The sequence below is a fragment of the Euphorbia lathyris genome, chromosome 10, assembly GCF_963576675.1.
Source record: "Euphorbia lathyris chromosome 10, ddEupLath1.1, whole genome shotgun sequence".
Lineage (NCBI taxonomy): Eukaryota > Viridiplantae > Streptophyta > Magnoliopsida > Malpighiales > Euphorbiaceae > Euphorbia > Euphorbia lathyris.
This window is the reverse complement of record NC_088919.1, coordinates 40,581,989-40,607,983: the sequence shown is the minus strand read 5'-3', so window position 1 is coordinate 40,607,983 and position 25,995 is coordinate 40,581,989. Positions and strand designations below refer to the sequence as shown.

The window sequence follows — 25,995 nt, the reverse complement described above, 5'->3', positions numbered from 1 at the left end:
GGTTATAGGTGATGACATTGGCTAAAACACGAAATCCACAGTTACCATCTGCTACAACATCATGGAATCCAGTAATAAATGGTACGATGAGACCTTGAACCCAATGTAAATGCTGGTAACCGGCGATATCCGCATAAAATCCGACTGAAAATATTAATATATGAAATTAATCAACAAAAATATATTTACTTTAACTTCAACATATATATTAATAAAATAAAAATATACCAGGCATCTGGCTGTTATGCACAGATGAGGATGAGGAACGGCCTCGACTACGACTACTCCTCGAACCTGATGACCGTGCTCGACCTCGTTGACTGTACTCCCATGCACTCAGATTTCGTTTCGTTGATGAATTTCCCTTTGGTCTACTCCTAACAGTGTCTCTGACCTCAGGTTCTTTGAAGCCACTCTGTTCCGGGTTTATCTGATCATGAATGTACATCGATATGCTACGAACCATTGAAGGATCTAATTTTTCAACCTTTTCCACAAAAGATTGAAAAAATCGATGATCCTCAGCCCTGACAATATACAGCCAGCTGATGACAGTGCTGTCCTCTATCTCCAGTAATCTCGTTCACCACCCAACCGCCCAATTCAGCCATTTCCACAACCTTTATCTGGAATTTGCAACCACAGTACTTTGTTTTTGTATTCTTCCGTAGTACAACATCCATATCCATATCCTTTTTCCTTTTATAATTCTTAACACCACGAGCACATTTAACCAATATCCACTTTGACTTGCCCCCCGTCTTGTGCAACGCTGTGGTTAACTCGAACCCGATCCCAATTGCCGTCTGTTTTGCCCAGTTAATAGCTTCATGATATGTTTGAAATGTTTGTTTGGGAAAAAACTGCGAATTGTAATCTATGCCGTTTTCGTGAAATTCTTCCCATGAAACATCCTGTAAATGATAAATAACGAACATTACATTAAAAAACGTGACATTTCTACAACGTTTCGGTGTCTAACCCCGAAAAACAGCCACAAACACACTCGGACATGTGAGCATCACGCCCCACCTTGTGGTGGGGCCTATGAACATCACGTCTCACCACAAGGTGCGGCGTGATACTCATACGCCCCACCACGTGGTGAGGCGTGATGTTCATACGCCCGCGTGTCGAACCAGCAAAATTTTTTGAAAATCAAAGTACAGAAATCAAAGAAAGTTCAATCCGAAAAATACCTCGACTTCAGACACAACATCATTCTCGTCTCTTCCCGGTGATAACGGATTGTCTTCCATCAAACGTGTCGTCTTTGATTCGGATCAAAATGTATTTGGGAGACTTTGAGAAAGTTTGGAAGGGATTGGGAATTTTCAGTTTTTGGGAAAAGGGCGGTTACATCTTTTTCCGGGGCTGGAAGTGTGAATTTAGGGGTGGGTTTAGTAACCCACTTTTCATTTCCCGCTTGAGTTTATACCTTCCCCCTTTCTACTTGCCCTCTCCTCTGCGTTTCAATTTGTCCAACAAAACCCTAAAATCCCCATTCACATTCTCTTCTCAGATGACCCACCTGCCTCGGCTACACCATCGTCATCGCCACTTCCGTTCATCAGCTCCCTCCTCCTTGTTGGCTAGCCCCCTCTCCTTTTGCTGTTTTTGAAGCTTCACGGAACGCAATCACAACGGTAGTCACTCCTCGGCCTTTATTGAAGCCATTAGCCATTTGAAGCACGACCCATCCTCTCTCCGTTAAGATAACCGAGTCAATTCCACTTATGTAAGTGTGAATCCTAATTTTATGGAATTGAAATGAGATTTTGACATGAAATATGGAATTCTGGATGATTGAGTAAACATATGCCTAAGAAACATTTGATGTAACTTTGATTTGTGTCTTCCTCTACTCTACAGTCAGTCTCTAACCCCGAAAGGAAATCACATTTTTCAGTTCTGTCAATACACTAACCCTGTCCCTTGAAGTTCGAAACTTTGAATGCTTGGTAGATTGATAGCCTTAAATGACTGAATGCAACTATTCAAGACAGTGAAAAGGCACTAGATTGCTAATTTAAAAATCCACCTACCATTGATTAGATAACTTGTAGTATATAATGTTCATTGAAACAATGTTGTTTTAAATCTTGAAAAGCCTCTCATAATTGACTATAGAAGCAATTACATAGTAGTAAGTTTACTCATTTTCTATAATTGAAGGATGATGCCATGGTTTGGAGTAGCTATCTTTTAATTTGTTTGTCGTTGTTCATGAATCTGTTGTAAACTTGTAGCTTAGTTGGCATTTTTTTATATTTAAAGTTTCAAAATGGTTATTTGGTATTTTGTATTTTATGTTTAAAGTTTCAATGTGGTAAAAAGATACCACATAGATAAACTTGAGCGATTTATTAGTTGGCTGCCAACATTTTTTATACTGCACTACACGTCAATTTTAATCAATGGCAACATATGGTGCTAAAAGTTTTGCAATGAGGCAGAGCATCTTGAGAATTTTCTTGTTTTTGCACGTCCTGAAGGGTACTGTTCAAACTGCTTCTTATATTTGAATATTCTATCTTGTTTTTCTTATATAAGTTGTGATGATGAGCAATGCACCAGTCATCTGTTTTTGTATTTTATCTTTTCCTGCCCTGTTTTCTCCAATTTTGTTTTCGTTGACAATGCAATGTAGTTGAAAATGAGAACTAATATTTTATGTTAACTTATTTAGGCAGTCCGATAAAGTTTATATGCTAATTGGAGAAGTGCTGAAGAAGTTGGCTTCAGTGGCAACATCACATTGGAAGTTCTTTACATCTGAACTTTCAGTATTAGCTCATAGTTTAAGCAATTTAACTGTCAGTGAACTTGTCACCTTGAGGAATACACACATGTTGGGTCTCAGTTCTGGATCCATTGCTGGTACTGCTCGACTTCAGGTGCTACAGGCACTCAACTCACTTAACTCTTCTAGTGTTGATGAGAATCTGGCGGCTGGAAGGTGATGAATAACAAGAGGAGCAAATCATTATGTGGAACTTAAATGTTGCACTTGAGCCAACTGAGATTAACGACAAAGAAACAAGAAGAGAGAAATTGGGCAAACAAAGAATTTCAGAGTTAGAACAACTGTTGGCTATGGATTGGGCAAACACAGAATTTCAGAGTTAGAACAAGGAACATCGAAATGATGGAGTTAAATGTGGATCCGGTAAGATCTTTGCAGCATTTGGATTCTCTTTCCATAAAATGATGCTCTCAAAACCCTTCTCTCTTGTATTTATTTCTTTTCTAATATTGAATTTATCAAGTTCAGGTGAAACATGATTTGGTGAATGTGAAGAAAAAGAAATAGAAATTATTAAGAGTAGAAAGTTCAAATATGCCGACGCTACCCCAAAAAGTGAGAGGGCAATGACTGTTGCTAGGAAGTACATGCCTAAAAATCCTTCTTTTATGGTTTCGTGGCGTCCATATAATTTTCATAATACCATATTGGTAAGCCTTTATATGAGATGTCAGTGAATGAAGCCTTTCAGTTTTTGGATTGAAATAATATATTGTTGTAGCAATTTCAAAAAAAAAAAAGATATAGCTGTAGCTCACCCTACATTGTATTGCATTTTCTGCTGATTAGTTTTTCCGGGTATCTAAATGAAGCTCGTAGGCATATGAAACTTCAAGTTGCTGATGGAAGGGAGTGGGAAATTCATCTCTATCAAAGAGGGTTTAACTTTTGCGATATTGGACAAGGATAGAGTGCATTTTCTATGGACAATAATCTGGAAAAAGGAGATGTTTGTGTGCTTGACCTGCTAAAAAACAGAGGGGTTGTGAAAGTTTCAATATTTCGTGCATCTGAAGATGGTACGTATGAGAATAGAATCTAAAGTTAAAAGGTACTCTACGTTACCCCCATTGATTGGTTAGCTCTGTTTATTAGGTAGAAAATTCATAAGTTTAACTAATGTTGATGAGAAGTCAATAGTTTCTTAATTCTTATGCTTCTCTTCCTTTCTATCTTTTAATTTGTCCTTTTTTTTCAAACTTTTGCACGATTTTCTCACAGAAACCCCAGCGATATCACAATTCATGCTGCATGAGCTTCCTTTTCATTGCGTAAGGTTTCGTTCTTTATTTCTTAAATTTCATTAGAAATTGAATGAGTTCCTCCAAAATATAGCGAAATGAATGTTTCCAACAATTGTTTTTGTCTGCTTTTTGCTGCTGTTTGGATTGATGTTATAGTTAATGGATGTCCAAACTAGATCCATTTGGTTAAATCGAGCAACACCAGGATTAGGTTGTAATTGGAGGTTTTGACTGGAGACTCTTCAAGGATGACCAACTTACCAAACATATGTCCCTCTAGCGGAAAAAGGTTACTGGCAGGTTTGGTGGAGTTAAAAGTTTTTTTATTTTGTCTATCTTATTCTGGTCAACAAAGTGCTCAATTACTAGATTAAGATGGGAGATATATTTAACTCCAGAATTTTACTTTTCGTGCAAATATTTAACACTAAAATGTCACTCTGGTAACTGTCTCAGTCAGCTCTCACTTCAGAGCTTTTGTGGATGTACATGATTTTCTCTCTGTTGATGAGTATGCTCATTAGTTGTCATACTGTTTTTTTACAAATTATTGTGTTGATTGCCCTGGCTCGTTCATGTTTCTAATAATGATAACAACCCCATTTCTCTCTATCTGGGAACTTCTTTTTTGCCTCATGTTGGAGAACAGTTTAATCTGAATCCTCCAGCAATAACAAATGCAGGTTAGGTTTCTCGTTTCTTCCACTCAAAATAAGTTGATTTTATATGACTAATATTGTTTTTATTTCAGGGAATTTTACAACATCATTGAGATATCCATATCTTCTGTCTGCGACATAGTGTTCAATGAGAATGCTCAAAGTTGATTGGATAGTAGGCATTAGCTTATGAACAAAAAAACAAGAAATTGTAAACTGTCTTCTAAGGTAACCACGTTTTCTATCTCTGTTTTCAAAAGAACACTTTGAAATAATCTGCCGAGGTTCTTGGTACTTGGAATTGCATATGCTTTGGTTGTTTTGTCAAATATCGAATTGTTTTAATCACGGGATAATTTAATGTGTAGTTTCCTAGTGCGAATTATGGTTTGTCTGTCCTGTCTTACTGATACCTCTGATTAAATTTAGTTATTTGTTTGTCTGGAACGGTATAAGCATCAATTCTGAGTGGTTTGATAGAGTTTGTTGTAAATTCATCTTCATGTGGGATTTTTACTATAATATCCTACAATTTTTGTAACTATACCTTCTGAGAAACTATAGTTTATTCATCATGCTACACACTTGGAGTTTTTAGTAGATTTTGGAAAAGAAAAGCATAGTTCTTCATTTCCTTTTTTAAATTATATTATCAAAATAAACTTTTTAGATGCCATAATTTACATTTTCAATGAGTCGGAATCTTCGTGAAACATAAGACGCCACAAAGTTAGCCAGACAAATTTAATATGCAATTGACTAAAGTAATTTTCAGTATGAGATTCTTCTCTTGATCCTAATATTACCGATTTCGGCTTTATTCATCCTCAATCAATTAAGAGGGCATCAGACTTTGAGCAACCTACTTTGTTCTTTTGTAGTTTTTGGTATTGTTTCAATTTCAGATTTTGGTAATTCATATGCTTAAACCTATCTACCATAGAACCTTCTCATATATGTTCATTAACAATGTTTTTCCTTCATTCAGTTCATAACCAGTCACTTTGCTAAGGAGGAATCCTAAAACTTCAATAACTTCCTCGCAAATGGCCGATTTTGAGTTGGTATATCTTATTAATTCCACCTAATTATGCTTCTTTTTTTTTGGTTTTTACTATTTGGTGGCTTTGATATAGGTTGGAGACTGATTTGTTGATTTTAAAAGAATGTGTATCTAATTGACTTCTAATATATAGAATAGGGTGCAAATTGAACCTTAAGCCAATATAGTATGTGAAGCTTACAAATTGAAGAATGTAAGCCCTGTTTTGCTGTTATATATCACAGGGCATAAATTGAAGAATGTAAGCCCTGTTTCGTGACTAGTAACTAACAATCGGCTAAAACATCTGCACCCTTTCATGTGTGAATTTCTGGATGCTGGAGTAGGATACTATAATGACGCCTTAGTGTATTGCAGTTCTAGCATCTATTAGACAAGTTGCTATGAATTTATCATAATTTCTTAGGCAATTTGGCATCTAATGTGAAACCAATTATTGGACTTATAGCTATCACATGAACATTAGACTTTATCAGAAATTACTAGTTTATGTGTTTGACCTTGTTGACGAAGGCCAACTCATAAAAGGTAAATTTTGGTCTTAATAAGAGGCTGATGAGATCTTGTTACGAATAAAATTGATATATACTTTAGACATCACTAAAGAAAGTGTATAGGCACATTATATACTGATACTGCACAAGGCTTAACAATATAAGTAAAATATCTTTTATGTAATTCTATGAATTGGCTTTTGAATCATGATTGCATTTCATTAGAAAACTTGAATAGTTTTCTTTGCAAAAAGAATAGTTAATAATAATGCATGAAAACAAGACTCTAGTTTGCTTAAATAATAAGTGTTTCTCTTATTTGATTTGCTATTATTTTTATTTTTTTTAGGTTTTCAGTTCAAAGTTAATATTTATTGACACATTGATATTTTGTAATTATCTTAACATATTAAGATGAATTTGATGTAATTTTTTTGACACACTATGGCTATAACTAGCTAGTGCATTTTATAAGTTGTTAAATGCTTTTTATGATTGGTTGTACAATTTCAAATTTTATGCTAATTAATGACGAATTTTGTTTTATTATTATTGTTTAATTTATAAACTTTTTTTATTATAATTTTGTTAAGATATCATATTTTGTTAGAAATATCAATTTAATTTAATCAAAATCAATTAATGAATATAATCTCATTAATATATATTTTTATATTTTATGGGAATTTTATTTTTATAAAATGACTGGTATGTTTTGTGGCGATTTTTACACATAGTTACATATTTTTATTGTGGCGAATTTATAATATTCTCTATAAAATATAAATCAATTATGGGGAACTTTTCGACACAATGTAACTCATCAGTGGCGAAACATATATTCCACATAATATATATATCAATTGTGATGAATATTTCGTCACACAATGTCACTTATTAGTGGCGAAATAGTTATTTCTCATAATATATATATCAATTATATGTCAAATATTTCGTCACACATTGTCACTTATTAGTGGCGATATATTATGTTCCCCACAAATTATGAGTTTTTAGTGGCGAATTTGTTTCCCACAAAACTAAATATTAAACCGAATGAAATACTTAGGGTGTTGTTAAATCCAGCCCCAAATTCCCACCCCTAGCCCCGTGAAAGGACGAAAATGCCCTTTCCTGGGTTTTGGGAAGGAAAAAGCTATATTTTTTTGCTCTCTCGACACTCGGGCGTATGGCTATCACGCCTCACCGTGTGGTCGGGCGTGTTAGCCCCACGCCTCACCGTGTGGTCGGGCGTGATAGCTACACGCCCGACCACAAGGTGAGGCGTGGCGCTATCACGCCCGACCACACGGTGAGGCGTGATAGCCACACGCCCGACCTCGTGGTTGGGCGTGATAACCACACGCCCACGTGTCGGGAGGGTAAAAAAAATAGTCCGCTATTGAATTAAACCCGTAAATACCTGTTACGTAAAAAAAAAATTAGTCCGCTGTTGAATTAAACCCGTAAAAAAATTAGTCCACTATTGAATTAAACTCGTAAATACCCTAATTAACAAAATAAAGATTTAGTTAAATTAAACCCCAAATTAATTTAAACATTTAACAATTTAATTGAAATGTAAATATAATTTCTGTTTTGAAAAAAAAATTCAAAAACCCCTCGGGCGTATGAACATCACGCCCGAACCATAGGTCGGGCGTATGAACATCACGCCCGACCTACGGTTCCGGCGCATGAATATCACACCCGACCTATGGTCCGGGCGTGATATTGATACGTCGGAACCGTAGGTCGGGAATGATGTTCATACGCCCGACTGCGATTCCGGCGTTTTTTAAAAATCACCTACAGATTCCATTTTTAAGCTTAAATCAAAAAACAAAAACGGTAAATCTTATCATTTTCGTTTTCCCTTTACGGTTGTTGTTACGTTCCATGTTTTGGTTCACAAATTAGTCTGGATTTGATCAAAGAGTGTGTAGGGTGTTTGAGAGATTTTGTGTTTTTTCAAATTTTGGGTAAAGGGTAGTTCGGTCTTTTTACGGGGCTAGGGGTGGGAATTCATGGCTGGGTTTAGTAATCCACAATATCAGTGGGGAAACAAAATGAGATGAGTGGGGATATATATTTCGCCACAATATGATATCCAATTGTGGCGAAAGTGCAATTCGCCATAAGTACCTACTGTGGCGCCTATAGGATGGCGAACCGAGGACGAACTTTAAGTTCGCCACTAAAAGCTTTAGTGGCGAAAAGATAGCATTTGGTGGTGAAATATTTCCCCACAAAATAAACGATTTCTTGTAGTGAACAACCAATTCATTTATACCTTCTTAAAAAAACGATAAAAACAAATCTCACGTTTTTCCATTAAAAAATTAATTGAAAAATGATGACTACTGCCTACCACTAGAAATAAATAAAGGGTTAATTTTAAATAAAATCCCGTGGTTTCATATTTTTAACAGATTGGTATTTATATTTGGCAAAATTTTGATTTTTTCAAATTTAACCGATAACGACCTCAAAATGAAAATTTTAAAGAATTAAACTTGTTTAGTATCATTTTTACTATGGAATCATATTTTTTATATTTCAAAATCATCATTTTTGGAGTTTTCCAACTAAACATTATCTTTCTTTCTCCTAAAAAAACACCTAAATGACTTCAAACTTAAAAAGTTCAAGAATTAATATTGCTTAAAATATCGTTTAATTCTTGAAAATTTTCATTTTCAGGTCGTTATATCGGTCAAATTTAAAAAAATAAAAATTTATCAACGACAAATACCAACCTACAAAAGATATAAAACCATATGGTTTTACTTGAAATTAACCCATAAATAAATAAAAACACTTAATGTGTATATAAATACAATTATCTACCAATTAATCTTCACCTTATTTGAAGAAGAAGAAAATGGGGATTGAAGTAGAATTGATTTCAAAAGAATTAATCAAACCATCTTCTCCAACACCTCATCATCTCTCCAAACTCCAATTCTCATTTCTTGATCAATTTCAATATCCAGTTTCGCCTCCTTTCAGTTTCTTCTATCATAAATCCAACTTACTCACCAATGTAGAAAGATGCACCTTGTTGAAGAGATCATTATCAAAAGCTTTAACCATATTCTACCCTCTCGCCGGCCGCATTAGCAACTACTCTCCGCTGATTGCAACGACGAAGGCGCTCTCTTCATTGAGGCAAAAGCTAATTGTCAACTCTCCCATATTCTCCAAAACCGAAACCAATATCATAACCACCCATATAAGTTCTGTCCTCTGCAACCTCACAGAGGTATATATCAATATGGATCTGTGTGTCAGATTACTTAGTTCAACTGTGGCGGATTAGCTCTTTCAGTCGCCATGCCACATATGCTTGGAGATGGTTTATCGGGGTTAATATTTTTAAAAAATTGGGCCGCGATTGCCCGAGGGGATACGCTTAGTGAACTTCCTCCCATCGGTTCAGCTTCCATCTTTCCGCCAATTGAACCTTAAGGAAAACTATATTACTAAATCGTTTGTGTTTGATGGTTTTACCTTATCATATCTTAAAGATAAATATAGCGGCGATGGTGAGAAGTTGTCGCGCATGCAGGCTTTATCTGTTTTCTTATTGAGTCGGATGACTGCGACGATTTCTCAGGCGAAAGAATCTGGTAAAAAGAACAGGATGTTGGTGGTTAATGCAATAAACTTGCGGCCATTCGTGGATCCGCCAATTTCAAAGCAGTCATTTGGGAATTTCGTATGGATGGGAGCAGCACTGATTGATAATCCTAATCCTGCGGGTATGGCTAAAGAAGATGAATATTGTTATGAAATTGGAAGGAGAATAAAAGATTCCATTAAAAGTGTGAATGTTGACACAGTAAAGAAACTTCAGAGTGATGATGATCAGTGGAATTTTTTGAAGGAAACATTTGCACAAGTTGCAAAAGGAGGCGTGGATAAGTACGGAATAAGTAGTTTGTGCAATTTTCCCATATATGAAATTGATTTTGGTTGGGGAAACCCCGGATGGGTAGTGATGACTGCGACAATTCTCGACAATGTTTTTATTATTTTCATGGACACGAAAGAAGGGAAATGCATAGAGGCATGGATCACGATGACGGACGAAGATATGGCTAAATTCGAGACCGATAACCAGCTTCTCTCGCATATTTTCTTCCACTCTAAATGGGAACAAAAACTAAGCAAGATTTAACATTTGTTATTTAGTATATTTGCATTGTTTGTTTTTGGTTTGCTGTTTACTAGATTGAAAAATAATCAAAATCCATAAACTTGTTGTAGTACCAAATGAAGGAATAATTAAAGAAAGGAGCTGTATTCAACTTAATAAGATGAATGGCACAAAAAAATTCTCTGAAATCAGTCATTTGCACAACACAAGACTCTACCTTTTGGCTGGGACTATAATGGCACACTAAAAAAAGAAAATAAAGGATATAACTACAAGTACCCGAAATATGGTTACTTTCATAGCATCCTTCATATTAATCAGCTCAAACACACAGACATCTCCTTCCTCCAATCTGTTCCCCCATACAAATTCGGTCCACCCTTTGGACAATTTAGCTTTCCCATTCTCAGAAACACACCTGACCGGCCACTTTTTTCCTTTAGAAACCTCAAGTGTGATGATTTCTGAGAATGACGACAAATATTTCCGAGCAAAGATTGTAGGGATGTGCTGCAAGAAAAGAACCAGGAATCTATTGAGATCATAAAGCAAAATTGAGAGCATTAAATCATCCAGTTAAAGTTCTCACCAGAAGGAATCCCCTATATACATAAGAAGGTCGCAAGATGACCTTGAAAAAGGGATTATCAGGCTTGTACATTTCAGCAACACGAATTGCTCCCTCTTTTTCTTCTTTTGTCCAACTTCTCCATCTCCTTGTACAAGTTTCTGAAGCAATTCCCGGACAAGATACTTTGTCGAATCTCTGTCTGGTTTTTTGCTTAGGTTCATCTACATCTTGAATATACTAGCAGATTAAGTGAAACATGTACAAATGAAGAAAAAGAAACAAAAGACCATGTGAGATTGTAGAGCTTACTAGAATCAGTTCTCTGTTTTCTTCTTCTGGTTACCGGTCCTGCTTCTCCTAATATAGGCAAAACAACTTCACAAGGAGGAGTTGTAAGCTCGCTCTCATTGAATTGCACTTGGTTATCAAGACATGGTTTTTGCAAACTCCCGGATGAATGACATGGATAGCTTACCTCGCTAACTCTCAAATCAAATACACGGACATAAAAGTTCGACTCCCCTTCATATTCGAAAACAAGGAGATGTCCAGCACGAATAGAGTAGTAGTCTACAAATTCATGCCAACCATTATGAAACCATAACTTGCCGTCAATATTTTCGAGTTCCACTGCCCATTTACGGCCATTGGGTCCGGTAAGTGTAGCAGCAGAAGAGAGTTCTTTCCCATATAACTTCACAAACTTTGTTGGGATTTTCTGTAGGCCAAAAATCAAGTCAGCTCATATCATGATAGACCAACAGTTTTCATCAATAATTGAGAGTTATACACAATTGATGCTATCTGTGTCTGTTCCAAGGAGATAATCATTCAAATGTAACTGTAGTATTTAATATTTACGAGTTTGGAACCAACATGTATTTCTTTTGAACTTCAGGAAATTTATACAAAAATACAAACATCAGTTACAACTGACTTCCATAACTTCTCCTAAATCTATGCAATAACTAAATAACTTCTCCTGAATTCAAAATAATTAAATAAAACATTATCTCATAATAAATTAACTAAGGCATATTTCCAACAAACTCCTCCTTGCCTTAGTATTTACAAAACCTTCTGGCTGCTCAACAAAAATTTCTTCATGAAGATAGCCATTTAGAAACTTGACTACCCTTTATCAACTAGCCTCGCTTTGTGTTTGTTGATAGAACCATCAGCATTGAGTTTGGTTCTGAAAACCCATTTAACTCCAATTTTCTTTCTATTTTGAGGCATGTCAACTAGCTTCCAAGTGTCATTCTTCTCAATCATACGAAGCTCCTCTTTCATGGCTTCTATCCATTTGTCATCCTTCTCATCTTCTTTAAATTCTGAAGGCTTAAAAACAGCAACATTACTTCTTTCATAGATATCAGATAGAGATCTTGTGCCACGAACAGGAACATCATCAATATTTTCATCAATAATCTGCAAATTAGTTGGTGATTGCATTTCAAGTGACTCCTCCCAACTCCATTGTTTATCTTCCATGAACTTGACATCTGGGCTCACAATAATTTTCCCATTTTCTCTAGTGGGCAGCCTGTTTTGTAGAAAAACTGCAGTACTCGTTGCTTCTGTCCAAAGATTTTTTGGCAATTCCTTTTCATGAAGCATGCATCTATCCATCTTCATGACACTCTGATTCTTTCTCTCACTTACACCGTTCTGTTGTGGTGTGTAAGGTGTTGTAAGTTGATTGCTAACATGACTTGCTGGTATTGCTTGCTTATCCTCCATCAAATTCAAGGCAAAACTTTTGTCTTTCATCTTCACTTTAAACACATCTTTGCCCCTTGTATCCTTGATGAAGCACCACTTGTCTTCAAAAATAACTTTGAAGCCCTTTTCAACAAGTTGTCCAACACTAAGCAAGTTTTTATTAATGTTAGGCACGTATAAAACATCAGTAATATGTTTTACACCTGCTAAGCTTTCAATGCCCACTGTTCCTTTTCCTTTCACTGAAATAAACTCACCATTTCCAATTTTGACTTTAGAAATGAGAGTTTTATCTATTTCTGTGAAAAGAGTTTGATCGTTGGTCATGTGATTTGTGTAACCACTATCTATCAACCACGCATCACTGGAGGTGTTGTTAATTACAAAACACGTTGCCACAAAGAGTTGCTCTTCATCTTGTTCTTCTGTAACTTTTGCGGCTTCAGTTTGTTGTGATCTGCAAACCTTTTCCATGTGGCCCATATTACCACATTTCCTTCACTTGATGTCAGGCCGCCACCAGCATCTTTTTGCCATATGATTCATCTTCTTGCAATATGGGCAAGGTGTGCTCACATCATTTTTGTTATCACTGCTAAACTTGTTATTCTTCTTCTCCATGTAATTTTTGTCTGTGCTGCCTCCTGAACTTTCAGTTTTGGCCTTGAAAGCACCCTCTACCATTTCTTCTTTTCTCATCATTCTCCTTTGCTCTTGAGCCTGTAAAGCATTAACTAATTCTGCCAAAGATATGTTTGACAGATCTTTAGACTCCTCCAAAGAAGAAATCTTAGACTCATATTTTTCTGGCAAAGTAACAAGGATTTTTTGGACAATTCTCTCATCAGAGAACTCCTTACCAAGTAGCCTGACTTTGTTAACAATGCCCAGCATCTTGTCAGAATAGTCTTTAATTGTTTCTGACTCCCTCATCTTCAGCATCTCAAATTCTCTAATCAAATTGAGAACCTGCATGTTCTTGGTTCTTTCATTTCCCTGGTACTCCTTCTTGATGTAGTCCCACATATCTTTTGCTGATTCTAGACTCATGATTCTCGTAAATATGGTGTTGGAAACAGAAGAAAAAAGACAGGCTTTAGCTTTTGACTTCCTTGTCTTTCTCTCCTTATGATTCTTTATCTGTGCCATTGTTGGATTTTGTGGAAGCGGAGCAACTTCATAATCTTCTTCTACAGCCTCCCAAAGATCCAATGCTTCAAGATAAACCTTCATTTTAATAGCCCAAGCTTGATAATTCTGGCCATCAAAAACTGGTGCAGCAACCTGATTAAAAGATACTGCATCTGCTTCCATTCTCACAGATCCCTCAAGATAATATGCTCTGATACCAATTTGTAGTATTTAATATTTACGAGTTTGGAACCAACATGTATTTCTTTTGAACTTCAGGAAATTTATACAGAAATACAGACATCAGTTACAACTGACTTCCATAACTTCTCCTAAATCTATGCAATAACTAAATAACTTCTCCTGAATTCAAAATAATTAAATAAAACATTATCTCATAATAAATTAACTAAGGCATATTTCCAACAGTAACAAAGAAAAATCCTATCAAACAGTGAATGGGGAAGGAAGATTTGGTCAAAAAATAAATTGATGAAAACAGAACAACATTTCACTAGCTAAAAGACAAGAACAAATTGAAGAAGAAAAAAAAATGTCAGCCCGAAGATCCTCAAAACAGAGGATCAGCACTTGAAAATTAGCTAGATGCAATAATTTCCTTTGCACATTCTAATTTCGTATAGAATTCTAGATTTTCACAGCAACCAAACAAAATTTTAAGCCTTGTGGTGCCGAAAGAAAACGTGAATGTCATGATCATATGCACAAAAGGGAAAAGAATCAATAGAAAGATATTAAACTAGTGAGGGAAATGCAATTGTAACCGTACAGAAAAATTCTCCCAATTTTTTTCCCAGCAACCAAACACATTTGCATTTATCTTACAGACAGACACAGACAAGCAATTTGGCTGATCACCCAGCGAAAATCTATGGTCATACTAGTAAAAAAAGGGATTTCTAGCTAAAAACAACTGAAGTTATGGAACTGATGAATTCAATTTTCTCAGTAACCAAACAAGTTAAGAAAAAAACAAAAAAGCTGGTGAAATGGGGAGAAGAGTACCACTTTGTTTTCTTGGAGAAGGGAGGAAACCATCAGCCTGTAGAACATGCAAATTGTAATAGGTGCAGAAGAATTTGAGGCGTCTGGTCCTGCTCCATTTGACATTCTGTTTTGACTTCATTATATGTTATCTTAGTTCTTACAAAGTTTTAAACTGTATACAACTAATTTTTCAAATCCCATTTCATTAAATAACAAAAATAAAATGATAATAATAACCATTTACCATGTCGGCCGGCCGGAATGAACAAAAAAAAGCGAATGGTACGTACGGTGAACAAAGAGGGTATGGCAGCGGCGGCGGATACAAGAAGATGATATTTTTAGGGTGAAATGTGAAACGAGCACTACATAGGTCTTTATAAATAATTAAAAATTATACTAATAAGGAAATTCTAATTATATAATATATATATATTTTTTTTAATCCATTGTTTCTTAATTTAACGTAGTTGGTGATATTTCCATATTTCATAGATGTTTAGGGGTATTTTCTTTTAAGTTCTTAGTTGTTTTCAGCTGTTTTCGATTATGATTTTCGTGCTTTAGGTCAGTTTCATGTTTTTTCTACCTTATGACATGATTAGTTGTTTTTCAGGACTTTTTGGACCTCCTTGGAGCAGTTTGGGGCATCAAAGAACATCCGGGCATCAATCGTGCGAACGGGGAGCTGAATTCGGAGAGTTGTGACCTGGCCGCATGCTGTCTCGCCGAGACAACCCCCTGTCTCGCCAAGACAACTTTCTTCTCGGTGAGACAAGACGTGAGTGCCGCCTCTGCACAAGCAATTCCAACCTCTGCAGATTTTATCCTCTACACAGAATTATATTGATACATTAGTCTCCACACCTCAATTGCAATCATGGAGGTTGACTGGTTTTTATGGTTTCCCTGAAAGAAACAGAAGGCGAGAATCATGGGATTTATTGAGATCTTTAAATTCCAATCAGAATCAAGTATGGTGATGTATTGGAGATTTTAACGATCTTCTCTCACTTGATGACAAACGTGGAGGTAATCGGCATCCGAATTGGTTATTTGAAGGATTTCGCAATGCTGTTGCGGATTGTCAGCTATCAAGTTTGAATATGCATGGCCACCCATATACGTGGGAAGTAGGGAGAAACACGAATCGCTGGATTGAGGAGCGACTTGATCGGGCTTTAGTTAATCCGGCTTGGAAGGAACGATTTGCAGATTCAAAATTACACAATCTGATAACAGTAGCATCAGATCATTCAGCTCTATTTATTGAAATACGTACATGGATACCAATCAAAAGAACTAAACGTTTTCATTTTGAAAACGGTTGCAATTGGTTACGTGAGCAGCATTGTGGCGAGGTAATTAAATCGACATGGGAAAGACCGGCCATGGAACTGCTGAATTACAGACCAAAATCAACGCCTGTCAGGAAGCGCTACAAAGATGGAGTCGAAAACTGGCACTGAATTTCCGAACTGAGATTGACAGATGGCGACGTCAAATGGAATGGTATCGGGGTAGTAGGGATCAGTATGGGGTTGAACAATACAGAATCGCATCAAAGGAATGATAGAGTGATTCAACTAGTTATTTAAAATCTAATTTATATTTTATTTCAAATGTATAATAAAAGTTCGGGATATTTTGGACTATTATTTAACCCTTACATCCAACCTTATAAACATAAATTATATCTACAATATTTTTCTCGAATCAATACCTATAATATTTCATTATATTATAAACAACTCGTCCCATTTATAAGCAATCAATGAAATTTATACCAAAAGTAATACTCGATAATATTTATCTTTTATTTAGAAATTTTCTTTTAAAAGTCTAAATAATTTTTTTTGTTCCATAATATTTGACGTTTACGTACATTAATAATTTTTTTATCAAATATATTCCAATTTAAGTTGTTTTTTTATTTTAGAAATAGATACAAATTAATTAATGGATGCAATTAATACAAGAATGGAATAATCTTTTAGTTAATATTAATTATATTCCTTAATTCTTGTACCTTAACCTTGAAAGATAAATATTATGAAAAAAAATTGAATAGTATTTGAAGGTTAAAATATTGATTTTGGCAAATAAAATGACTCGATACACTATTTTTCTATAATTTAGTAGCATTCTGCTGAGTTAGGAGTCCAAAAATATTAGACTTATAATCCGAACTCAATCCAAGCGACTACCTTGTTAAACAAAGACTCGATCACTATCCTCTAGGATGGAAAGCGGTCACTTTCAAAGTCGATGTTCGAATTTGATCACGAAGTTTAAGAACAACAAGTAGACTTTCTTTTGGAAAGGGATAACTGACTGAATAAGAAAGGTAGTTTTTTCTTCAAGGTTCGAGCAATCCATAAATATAGGATAAGATGTAAAAATACATCTAACGTTTACAACCAGCAGTAGTTTTACTCCCATTGTTGGTAGTCAAGAGCAATTTTAACCCTAATGTTGACAAGTTGGGTCGATTTGAGAAATAATTCATCAAACTGTCATGAATTTTATCGTCTACACTTCACATGTACATTAATTTGTTACTCATTAGTAGTAGATCACAAACATATGATTAGATGTGAATATACCGTCTTTTATACAATTTGGAAAAAAAATTAAAATATTTTGCCGAATTTATAAATATTATTCTCCAATTCTATTATTAAATCATAAAAAATATGAAAACTTTTTTAAAAACCAACTGATATGCAATTGGTACTGTTATAAATAATATAATGGATGACCATTATACCCCTCTATATCTATATATATGCTATACCCATTAGTAATGAAACATACACATTTACAACACGTTATCAGCACGAAACCCTAGCCGTCTGAGCACGCCTCCCATCAACAGTAGACGATCCTAGCCACTATCGTTGCAGGGCTCTTTCTCTCTCACTCTCTTTGTCTTCCTTGCTGGATGCGTGCAGAATCAAAACCGTATTGTCTTGGCGTTACTCTGAAAGCTAAACCTCAGTGTATTTAATGTACATTTGGCTTTCTTTCATCAATTAACAATCAGGTACCCGCAGTATTTATTGCTTTCATCTATCATTATCCTCATCATTCCTCTTCCATTTTGGTTATATCTTTTGGTTTTTTTTTTTTGCTCAATTTTCACATTTTCCTTCTCTGTTTGTTTGATTTGTGTGAAAATTCTGGTTAAGGGGTAAAGAAATGAGATTAAGCTCCTTGTTCAATGGGGTTTAAGGTCCTATCGTCGTCGCGCGTGATCGTTCTTTTGTTTGTTTATTTATTTATTGAGAATTGGGCTGCTTTGACTGAAACATACTTTTCTGCATTCTATAGATTAGTTCCTTTCAATTCCGTGCTATTTTTATGTTCAAATCTTCATTGATTATAAAATGGAAGAAAAGAAACATGAATTTGGCATTAAGCTGTTATTTTCATCCTGTTTTCAGAAACAGGTGATGTAATTCGGAATGAATATAGTGTAACAATTCTAGTCCTCTATTTTAGGTGGATTTCCATTACCATGATTACTGAATTCCACTACCAAAGCTGTAATTAATGCAACTCTTGGTTAATGTAACAGTAATATTCCTCTCGTGGTTTCGCCTGTCAACTAGATAATTATGGGGATTATTAGACAATGAACATAGGCAGGGAATGGTTTTCTGTTTGTGTTAGAATTCGGGGAGCCTGCATCCCAACAGTTTCCCATTTTTGGTACTTTATTTTTGCAATTGTAAAATCACCAACAGATTTATATTCTTGCTTATTCAAAATACCAACAGGAACAAATTTTTCATCTAGCTGAATATACTGACTAAAAGAGCTATAAACGCAATGGAAATATAACATGAAATCAAAACCAATCAAACTTGGACAAACATAAGGCTCAAACATAAAATAACCAAGAGTGGGAGGCTTTGATAATTTTAAATGTAAATAAAATTTCTTAAATAAACTGTTATGAAATAAACCTAACTGTAAATAATGCTGTTTGGCTTGAGCATTCCTGATAAGATTAGCTGTTTTAAGAGTTGCTCCTTTCTCTACACATGTAGTTAACAAGCTATAATAATACTCCGGTATGTGCTCAAATTCTTATCTCTTTATGTTTTTCCAATAGCTAAAATATTACCCTTTGTTTAGTTTGCAATATAAATGTAAAAGGGGCAGTTGCTTGCTGCTAAGTCTTTTTGGCTTGCAAAAGGGTGTCTTAACATGTCAGATTGTTTAGGTGGTTTGCATGTTCCTGCTGTGGGTATGCACTTTGCTGTATGGTTGTTTCTCACATTTAGGTAGCTTGATTGCTGGAAAACAATCTGCTCTGTTTATTTGGTTATAAATGCTGTTAGGACCTTAGTGATAATGTTTAAATTCAAAATGATAGAAGTTTGAGATTGGAGTTCTAAGTGTCAAAATCCCATTTAACCCTGTACAAGAATATAAATTTTGAATGGCCTATTGGACCTGATTTCTTTAGCCCATTATGGCTTTGAGATATTGCCCTTGTTTATCAGTTTGATACAACTGATGTTAGAATTTGGGAAAAGAAAAAGGTATTGAGCTCTATTGTCTATAGACTTTGGATCAGGATATATGAGGCCCATGGATTACTTGAAGTGCAGATTTTCTGTTACGTTTGAAATTTTTTTTTTGGTTTGTTTATGCTTAGTGTTTGTGAATAAGATAGAATCCAAGAGGAAGACTAGTGGAGTTTAATTGAGGAAAAATCGAAAACTTGGGAATTTGCTAGCTTACTTGATAAATAAGAGGAACACCCTAAGTTTCACAACTAGGATTTCTTTATTATTATGTTTTTATGGATTTGTGTTAAACTATGAGTTTATGATTTTATGGATTTTATTTTGAATTTTATATGCATAAGATATTATTGAACTTGAGTTGTTAAAGTTATTTATGTGACTATTAATTTATTTATTTTGAAGAACATGGATAGTGAAGAATTATGTCTAGCAGACAGTGCAACTACTCATACCATACTGAGAAGTAGGAAATATTTCTCTCATTTGACAATGAAAGAAACTTGTGTTAATACTATATCGGGTAGTTCAAAGATTATTGAAGGCTCCGGAAGAGCAAATATATTATTATCTATGGGAGCGAAATTTGACATTATGGATGCATTGTACTCTCCCAAGTCTCAAAGAAATTTATTGAGTTTTAAAGATATCCGTCAGAATGGATATCATATTGAGACAATAAGTGAAGGAAATGTAGAATACCTTCAAATCACGAGTATTACCCAAGGCACTAAACATGTTGTTGAGAAATTACCTGCATTCTCCACTGGATTGTACTACACTAATATTAGTACAATTGAATCATATGCTATAGTAAACCAGAAGTTTACTGATAATGTTACTGTTTGGCATGACCGATTAGGCCATCCGGGCTCAATAATGATGCGAAAAATAATCAAAAATTCATGTGGACATTCATTGAAGAACCAGCAGATTCTTCCTAATGATTTTACATGCGCTGCTTGCTCACAAGGAAAATTAATTACTAGGCCTTCACCAGCCAAAGTTATACATGAATCAATCAATTTTCTGGAACGCTTACAAGGAGATATTTGTGGGCCAATTCACCCACCGTGTGGATCATTTAGATATTTTATGGTTTTAATCGATGCCTCGACTAGATGGTCACACGTCTCCCTATTATCAACTCGCAACCTGGCGTTTGCGAGATTACTTGCTCAATTAATTAGATTAAGAGCACATTTTCCAGATTTTCCTTTGAAGGCAATTCGCCTCGATAATGCTGGTGAATTCACTTCACAAGCTTTTAATGATTATTGTATGTCCATTGGGATAACTATTGAACATCCTGTAGCTCATGTTCATACACAAAATGGTCTAGCTGAATCTCTAATTAAACGTTTGCAGTTGATTGCTAGACCATTACTTATGCAGTCCAAACTTCCAATATCAGCTTGGGGACATGCTATATTACATGCAGCAGCATTAATTCGCATCAGGCCAACCAGTAATCAACAATTCTCCCCATCACAATTGGTTCTCGGTCAGGAACCAAATATTTCTCATTTGAAAGTTTTTGGATGTGCGGTATATGTTCCAATTGCTCCACCACAACGCACTAAGATGGGTCCTCAAAGGAGGATGGGAATATAGGTTGGATTTGAATCCCCATCAATCATTAAGTATCTAGAGCCAGCTACTGGAAATCTATTTAAGGCTCGATTTGCTGACTGTCATTTTAATGAGTCAGTTTTTCCAACTTTAGGGGGAGAAAAGAAACAGTTGGAAAAAGAAATTAGTTGGAATGAATTATCTTTGTCTCATTTTGATCCTCGGACTAAAGAATGTGAGATAGAAGTTCAAAAGATAATTCATTTACAAAACTTAGCGAATCAATTGCCAAACGCATTTTCTGACCCAAAGAGAGTGACCAAATCACATATTCCAGCTGTAAATGCTCCAAAGATAATTGAAGTCCCTGAAGGACAACATCCAACTGCTAATGAGTCTCACACACGCATGAAGCGTGGTAGACCTATCGGTTCCAAAGATAAGAATCCTCGAAAAAGAAAAGGAGCAGAAATTGACAATGACCTTTCCGAGGAACCAAAGAACAATGAAGGATCTCCTGAAGAGACTATAAACATGACAAAGAAAGAAATTCAGGTACTTGAGAATGAAGAGATCTCTATCAATTATGTCATGTCTGGAATAAAATGGAATCGAAATAAAATCGACGTCGATGAAATTTTTGCATGCAATGTAGCAGTTGATGTTATGGATAAAAATGAGGATCATGAACCAAAATCCATTGAGGAGTGTACACAAAGTAATGATTGGCCAAAATGGAAAGAAGCAATTGAGACAGAATTGAAATCTCTTGCAAAGAGAGAAGTATTTGGACCTGTAGTCCGTACACCTAAAGGTGTAAAACCAGTGGGACATAAATGGGTCTTTGTGAGAAAAAGGAATGAAAATGGTGAAATTGTGAGATATAAAGCACGCTTAGTTGCACAAGGATTCTCACAAAGACCTGGAATTGATTATGAAGAAACATATTCTCCTGTGGTGGATGCAACTACTTTTAGGTTTCTCATGAGTCTGGCAATGAGAGAAGGACTTGATTTACGTCTAATGGACATAGTCACAGCCTACTTATATGGTCCACTGGATAATGAAATTTATATGAAAGTCCCGGAAGGATTTAAACTGCCAGAAGCAGCAAGATCTAGTTCTCGAGAACATTACTGCATAAAGTTAAATAGATCTCTTTATGGATTGAAACAATCAGGGCGTATGTGGTATAATCGCCTTAGTGAATATTTGATAAGAGAAGGCTATAAGAATGACCCTATCAGCCCGTGCATTTTTATTAAGAGATTTGGGTCTGGATTTGTCATAATTGCAGTGTATGTTGATGATTTAAATATCATCGGAACTCCTGAAGAGATTTCACATACAGTGGAATATTTGAAAAAAGAATTTGAGATGAAAGATCTTGGAAAGACAAAATTTTGCTTGGGATTACAAATTGAACATCTGAAAGATGGAATACTTCTGCATCAAACAACATACATAGAAAAGGTGCTTAAGAGATTCTATTTTGATCAAGCACACCCGTTGAGTAGCCCAATGGTTGTAAGATCACTTGATGTGGATAAGGACCCATTCCGTCCTCGGGAAAGCAATGAAGAAGTTCTTGGTCCAGAAGTACCATACTTAAGTGCAATTGGGGCATTGATGTACCTTGCTAGTCATACAAGACCCGACATATCATTTTCTGTGAATTTGTTAGCAAGGTTTAGCTCATGTCCAACCCGAAGGCACTGGAATGGGATTAAACATGTATTCCGTTACCTTCAAGGTACGAAAGATATGGGCTTATTCTTTTCTAACCAGTCCAAAGAGGACTTGATTGGTTTTGCTGATGCAGGATATTTGTCTGATCCTCATACTGCTCGATCACAAACGGGATATGTGTTTACATGTGGTGATACTGCAATTTCTTGGCGTTCTATGAAGCAAACCATAGCAGCTACTTCTTCTAATCATTCAGAAATTTTAGCTATTCATGAAGCTAGTCGTGAATGTGTATGGTTACGGTCTGTAACTCAACATATTCGAGAAGATTGTGGTCTATCTACCGGAAAAGAAGCTCCAACAGTTTTGTATGAAGATAATGCTGCATGTATTGCACAACTGAAGGAAGGATACATTAAAGGAGATAGAACGAAGCATATCTTACCAAAAATTTTCTTCACCAATGATCTACAAAAGAATGGTAATGTGAAAGTTCAACAGATTCGTTCAAGTGACAATTTGGCGGATCTATTCACCAAGGCGCTTCCAACTGCTACTTTTAAGAAGTTAGTTTATCGCATTGGATTGCGTCGTTGTAAAGACTTTTAGCTATGTATTCATGAGGGGGAGTAAATGCGTGTTGCACTCTTTTCCTTGACCATGGTTTTTCCCACTGGGTTTTCCTGGTAAGGTTTTTAATGAGGCAACATCCCCAATCGCATTTACTTATTTTTGTATAATGGACATCCAAGGGGGAGTGTTATAAATAATATAATGGATGACCATTATACCCCTCTATATCTATATATATGCTATACCCATTAGTAATGAAACATACACATTTACAACAGGTACATAATAATAAGAAATAAAATATCTATTTTTTTTATAAGAATGTCTGAAATTGACCCAACATGCCAACGTTAATAGTAAAATTGCTATTGTCTGCCAACCAACGTTAGAGGTAAAATTGCACAATTTCAAATGTTAGGAATAAAAAGCTACTATTGACTGTAAACGTTAGGGGTATTTTTACACCTTATCCATAAATATATAAATCATGTAATTGTATGTCATAATAAGTATGCTTTTTTATCTCCATTAATATCCACTCATATTCCACGGCCTAATTTCAACCATTCCATTTGAAAACATAAATAATGACAATAAGAGATAAGGTGCAAAAATACCTTACGTTTATGATCAGAGACAATTTTATCTTTAACATCTAAAATAATGCAATTTTATCTATAACATTAGTTAATAGTAATTTTATCTTTAACGTTCACAAGTTTGGTCAATTTGAAAAATTATTCATCAAACTATCTTCTCGGTCATGAATCTTGTCAACTACGTTTCACATGTACGTCATTTTATCACTCATTAATAACAAATCACAAACATATGATTAGACGTGAAATTGATTTTTTTAAAATAAATAAGAAAGATACTGTCTTTTGTACGAGTTGGACAAAAAAATTCAAATATTTCGCCGAATTTAATTTTCTTATGTGTTTTAATAACATTTGAAATTGATCCAATTTGCAAATATTAGAGGTAAAATTGCTATTGGATGCGAATATTAGGGTAAAATTGCTCCTAACTGTAAACGTTATGCATATTTTTGCATCTTATCTCTAATAATGAGCATCTATAATGGTTCATACTCGCAACCACTTAATATATATGATACATCATTATAGACTTTTTTTTATTATTTTAATAAAGTGCATTTTATTAAACTATTAACTCCAATGTTAAACTCTATAATCATAAGGGATCTACCAATCACAAGAGATCCATCCATTAATTAAACTCTATCAAATTATTTTGAAAATTAAAAATATATTATAAAAATAGTTAAAAGTTTAATAAATTATTCAACAGGTTGATAAATGCTCAATATATTAAATTCACTACGATAAAAAAGATTTGAATGAAGGAATATAATGTGGTTCATTATACTCCACCGAAGATGCTGCAATGATAACCGTTCTCTTTTTATTTGTCTTACAATAACTAGTTATTTAAAGTCTAATTTGTATTTTATTTTAAATGTATAATAAAAGGCGGGGATATTACAGACTATTGTTTAACCTTCACATCTAACCTTCTAAATATAAATTATATCTACAATATTTTTTTTAACTAATACCTACAATATTTCATTATACTATAAACAATTTGCTAAAGTATAAAAAAGCTAAGTCTGTTATACATAAATTAATCACAAAAAAAAAATGTGTAAAATATTTATGGAGAAATTCAAAATTCGCCTCTGAAAATATAATACATTAGGGAAACTCCAACCCTCACCAAATGAGGGTTGGAATTGCTAAAATGGCGGTGGTTGGCACTCCAACCACCGCCAAATCTCCACGCCAATGAGGCGTGGAGTGCCAACTTCAACCATTTTTGGTTGAAGTTGGCTGTTCCACCAAATGGTGGAACAACTATTTTATTTTTTATTTTTTTTTTGTTGAATATGTAATTTTTATGTTTTGATAAAAATTAGTATTATTTTGTTTTTCTCAATTGTTAATTTAGGTTAATTTTTCAATTTTTTTAGTTAAATGTTATTAAAAATTGTAGGGTTAAGGTACAAAAATACTCCTAACGTAAAAACAATTTGATTTGGGTCATGAGTAATTTTACCTCTAATGTTTAAAATGTTGCAATTTTATCCCTAATGTTTGTAGCCAAGAGCAATTTTACCCCTAACGTCAATAATTTGGGACTAAATTATTTCTCAAATTGACCAAAATCATCAACGTTATGTGTAAAATTGGTCGTGGCTACAAATTTTAAAAGTAAAATTGGTCGTGGCTACAAACTTTAGGGGTAAATAATAATAAAATATTAATAAAAGTGTTAGGTAGAATGGAATAAAGTAGAGAATATTCTTTTTGATGTAATAAATGGTGTAGTGGATTGGAGAAAAAATAGGATTTGATGTATAGAAAATAGAAAATAGAGATAAAAATAGTGTAATGGGTTGGAGATGGCTTTAGTGGGGAGAATAGAAATTCTCCACAAAAATATAAGATGTAGTGGGGAGTTTAAAAATTCCCCATTAAAAAAATACTTATCTTAATTAATATCTTTTTTTAAGAATGATTGTTTACTATATTATTATTATGAATTTAAAATAATTAGTAAATATTATTATTATATTAAAATATTATATATAGATAGAAATTTAAAAAATAAATATTTTACTATAATTTATTTTAAGAGTTATACCCAAATTTACAATAATTAATTTTATTATATATATCATTTGAAATTACAGAATTATTTATAATTTTAATTTTATTAATAATTTCAAATTTT

General features: G+C 34.5%; 1 protein-coding gene across 1 annotated transcript; it reads right to left on the bottom strand.

Moving 5' to 3' along the window:
- Positions 1-10,616: 10,616 nt before the first annotated feature.
- LOC136208091 (B3 domain-containing transcription factor VRN1-like) lies at positions 10,617-12,118 on the bottom strand. The gene is made up of 5 exons (XM_065998926.1): positions 12,077-12,118; positions 11,309-11,717; positions 11,018-11,220; positions 10,708-10,938; positions 10,617-10,658 (listed from the first exon to the last, which is right to left on the bottom strand). Exons 1-5 carry the CDS (start codon positions 12,116-12,118, stop codon positions 10,617-10,619), a joined length of 927 nt encoding a protein of 308 aa, XP_065854998.1.
- Between the last annotated feature and the right edge of the window lie 13,877 nt (positions 12,119-25,995).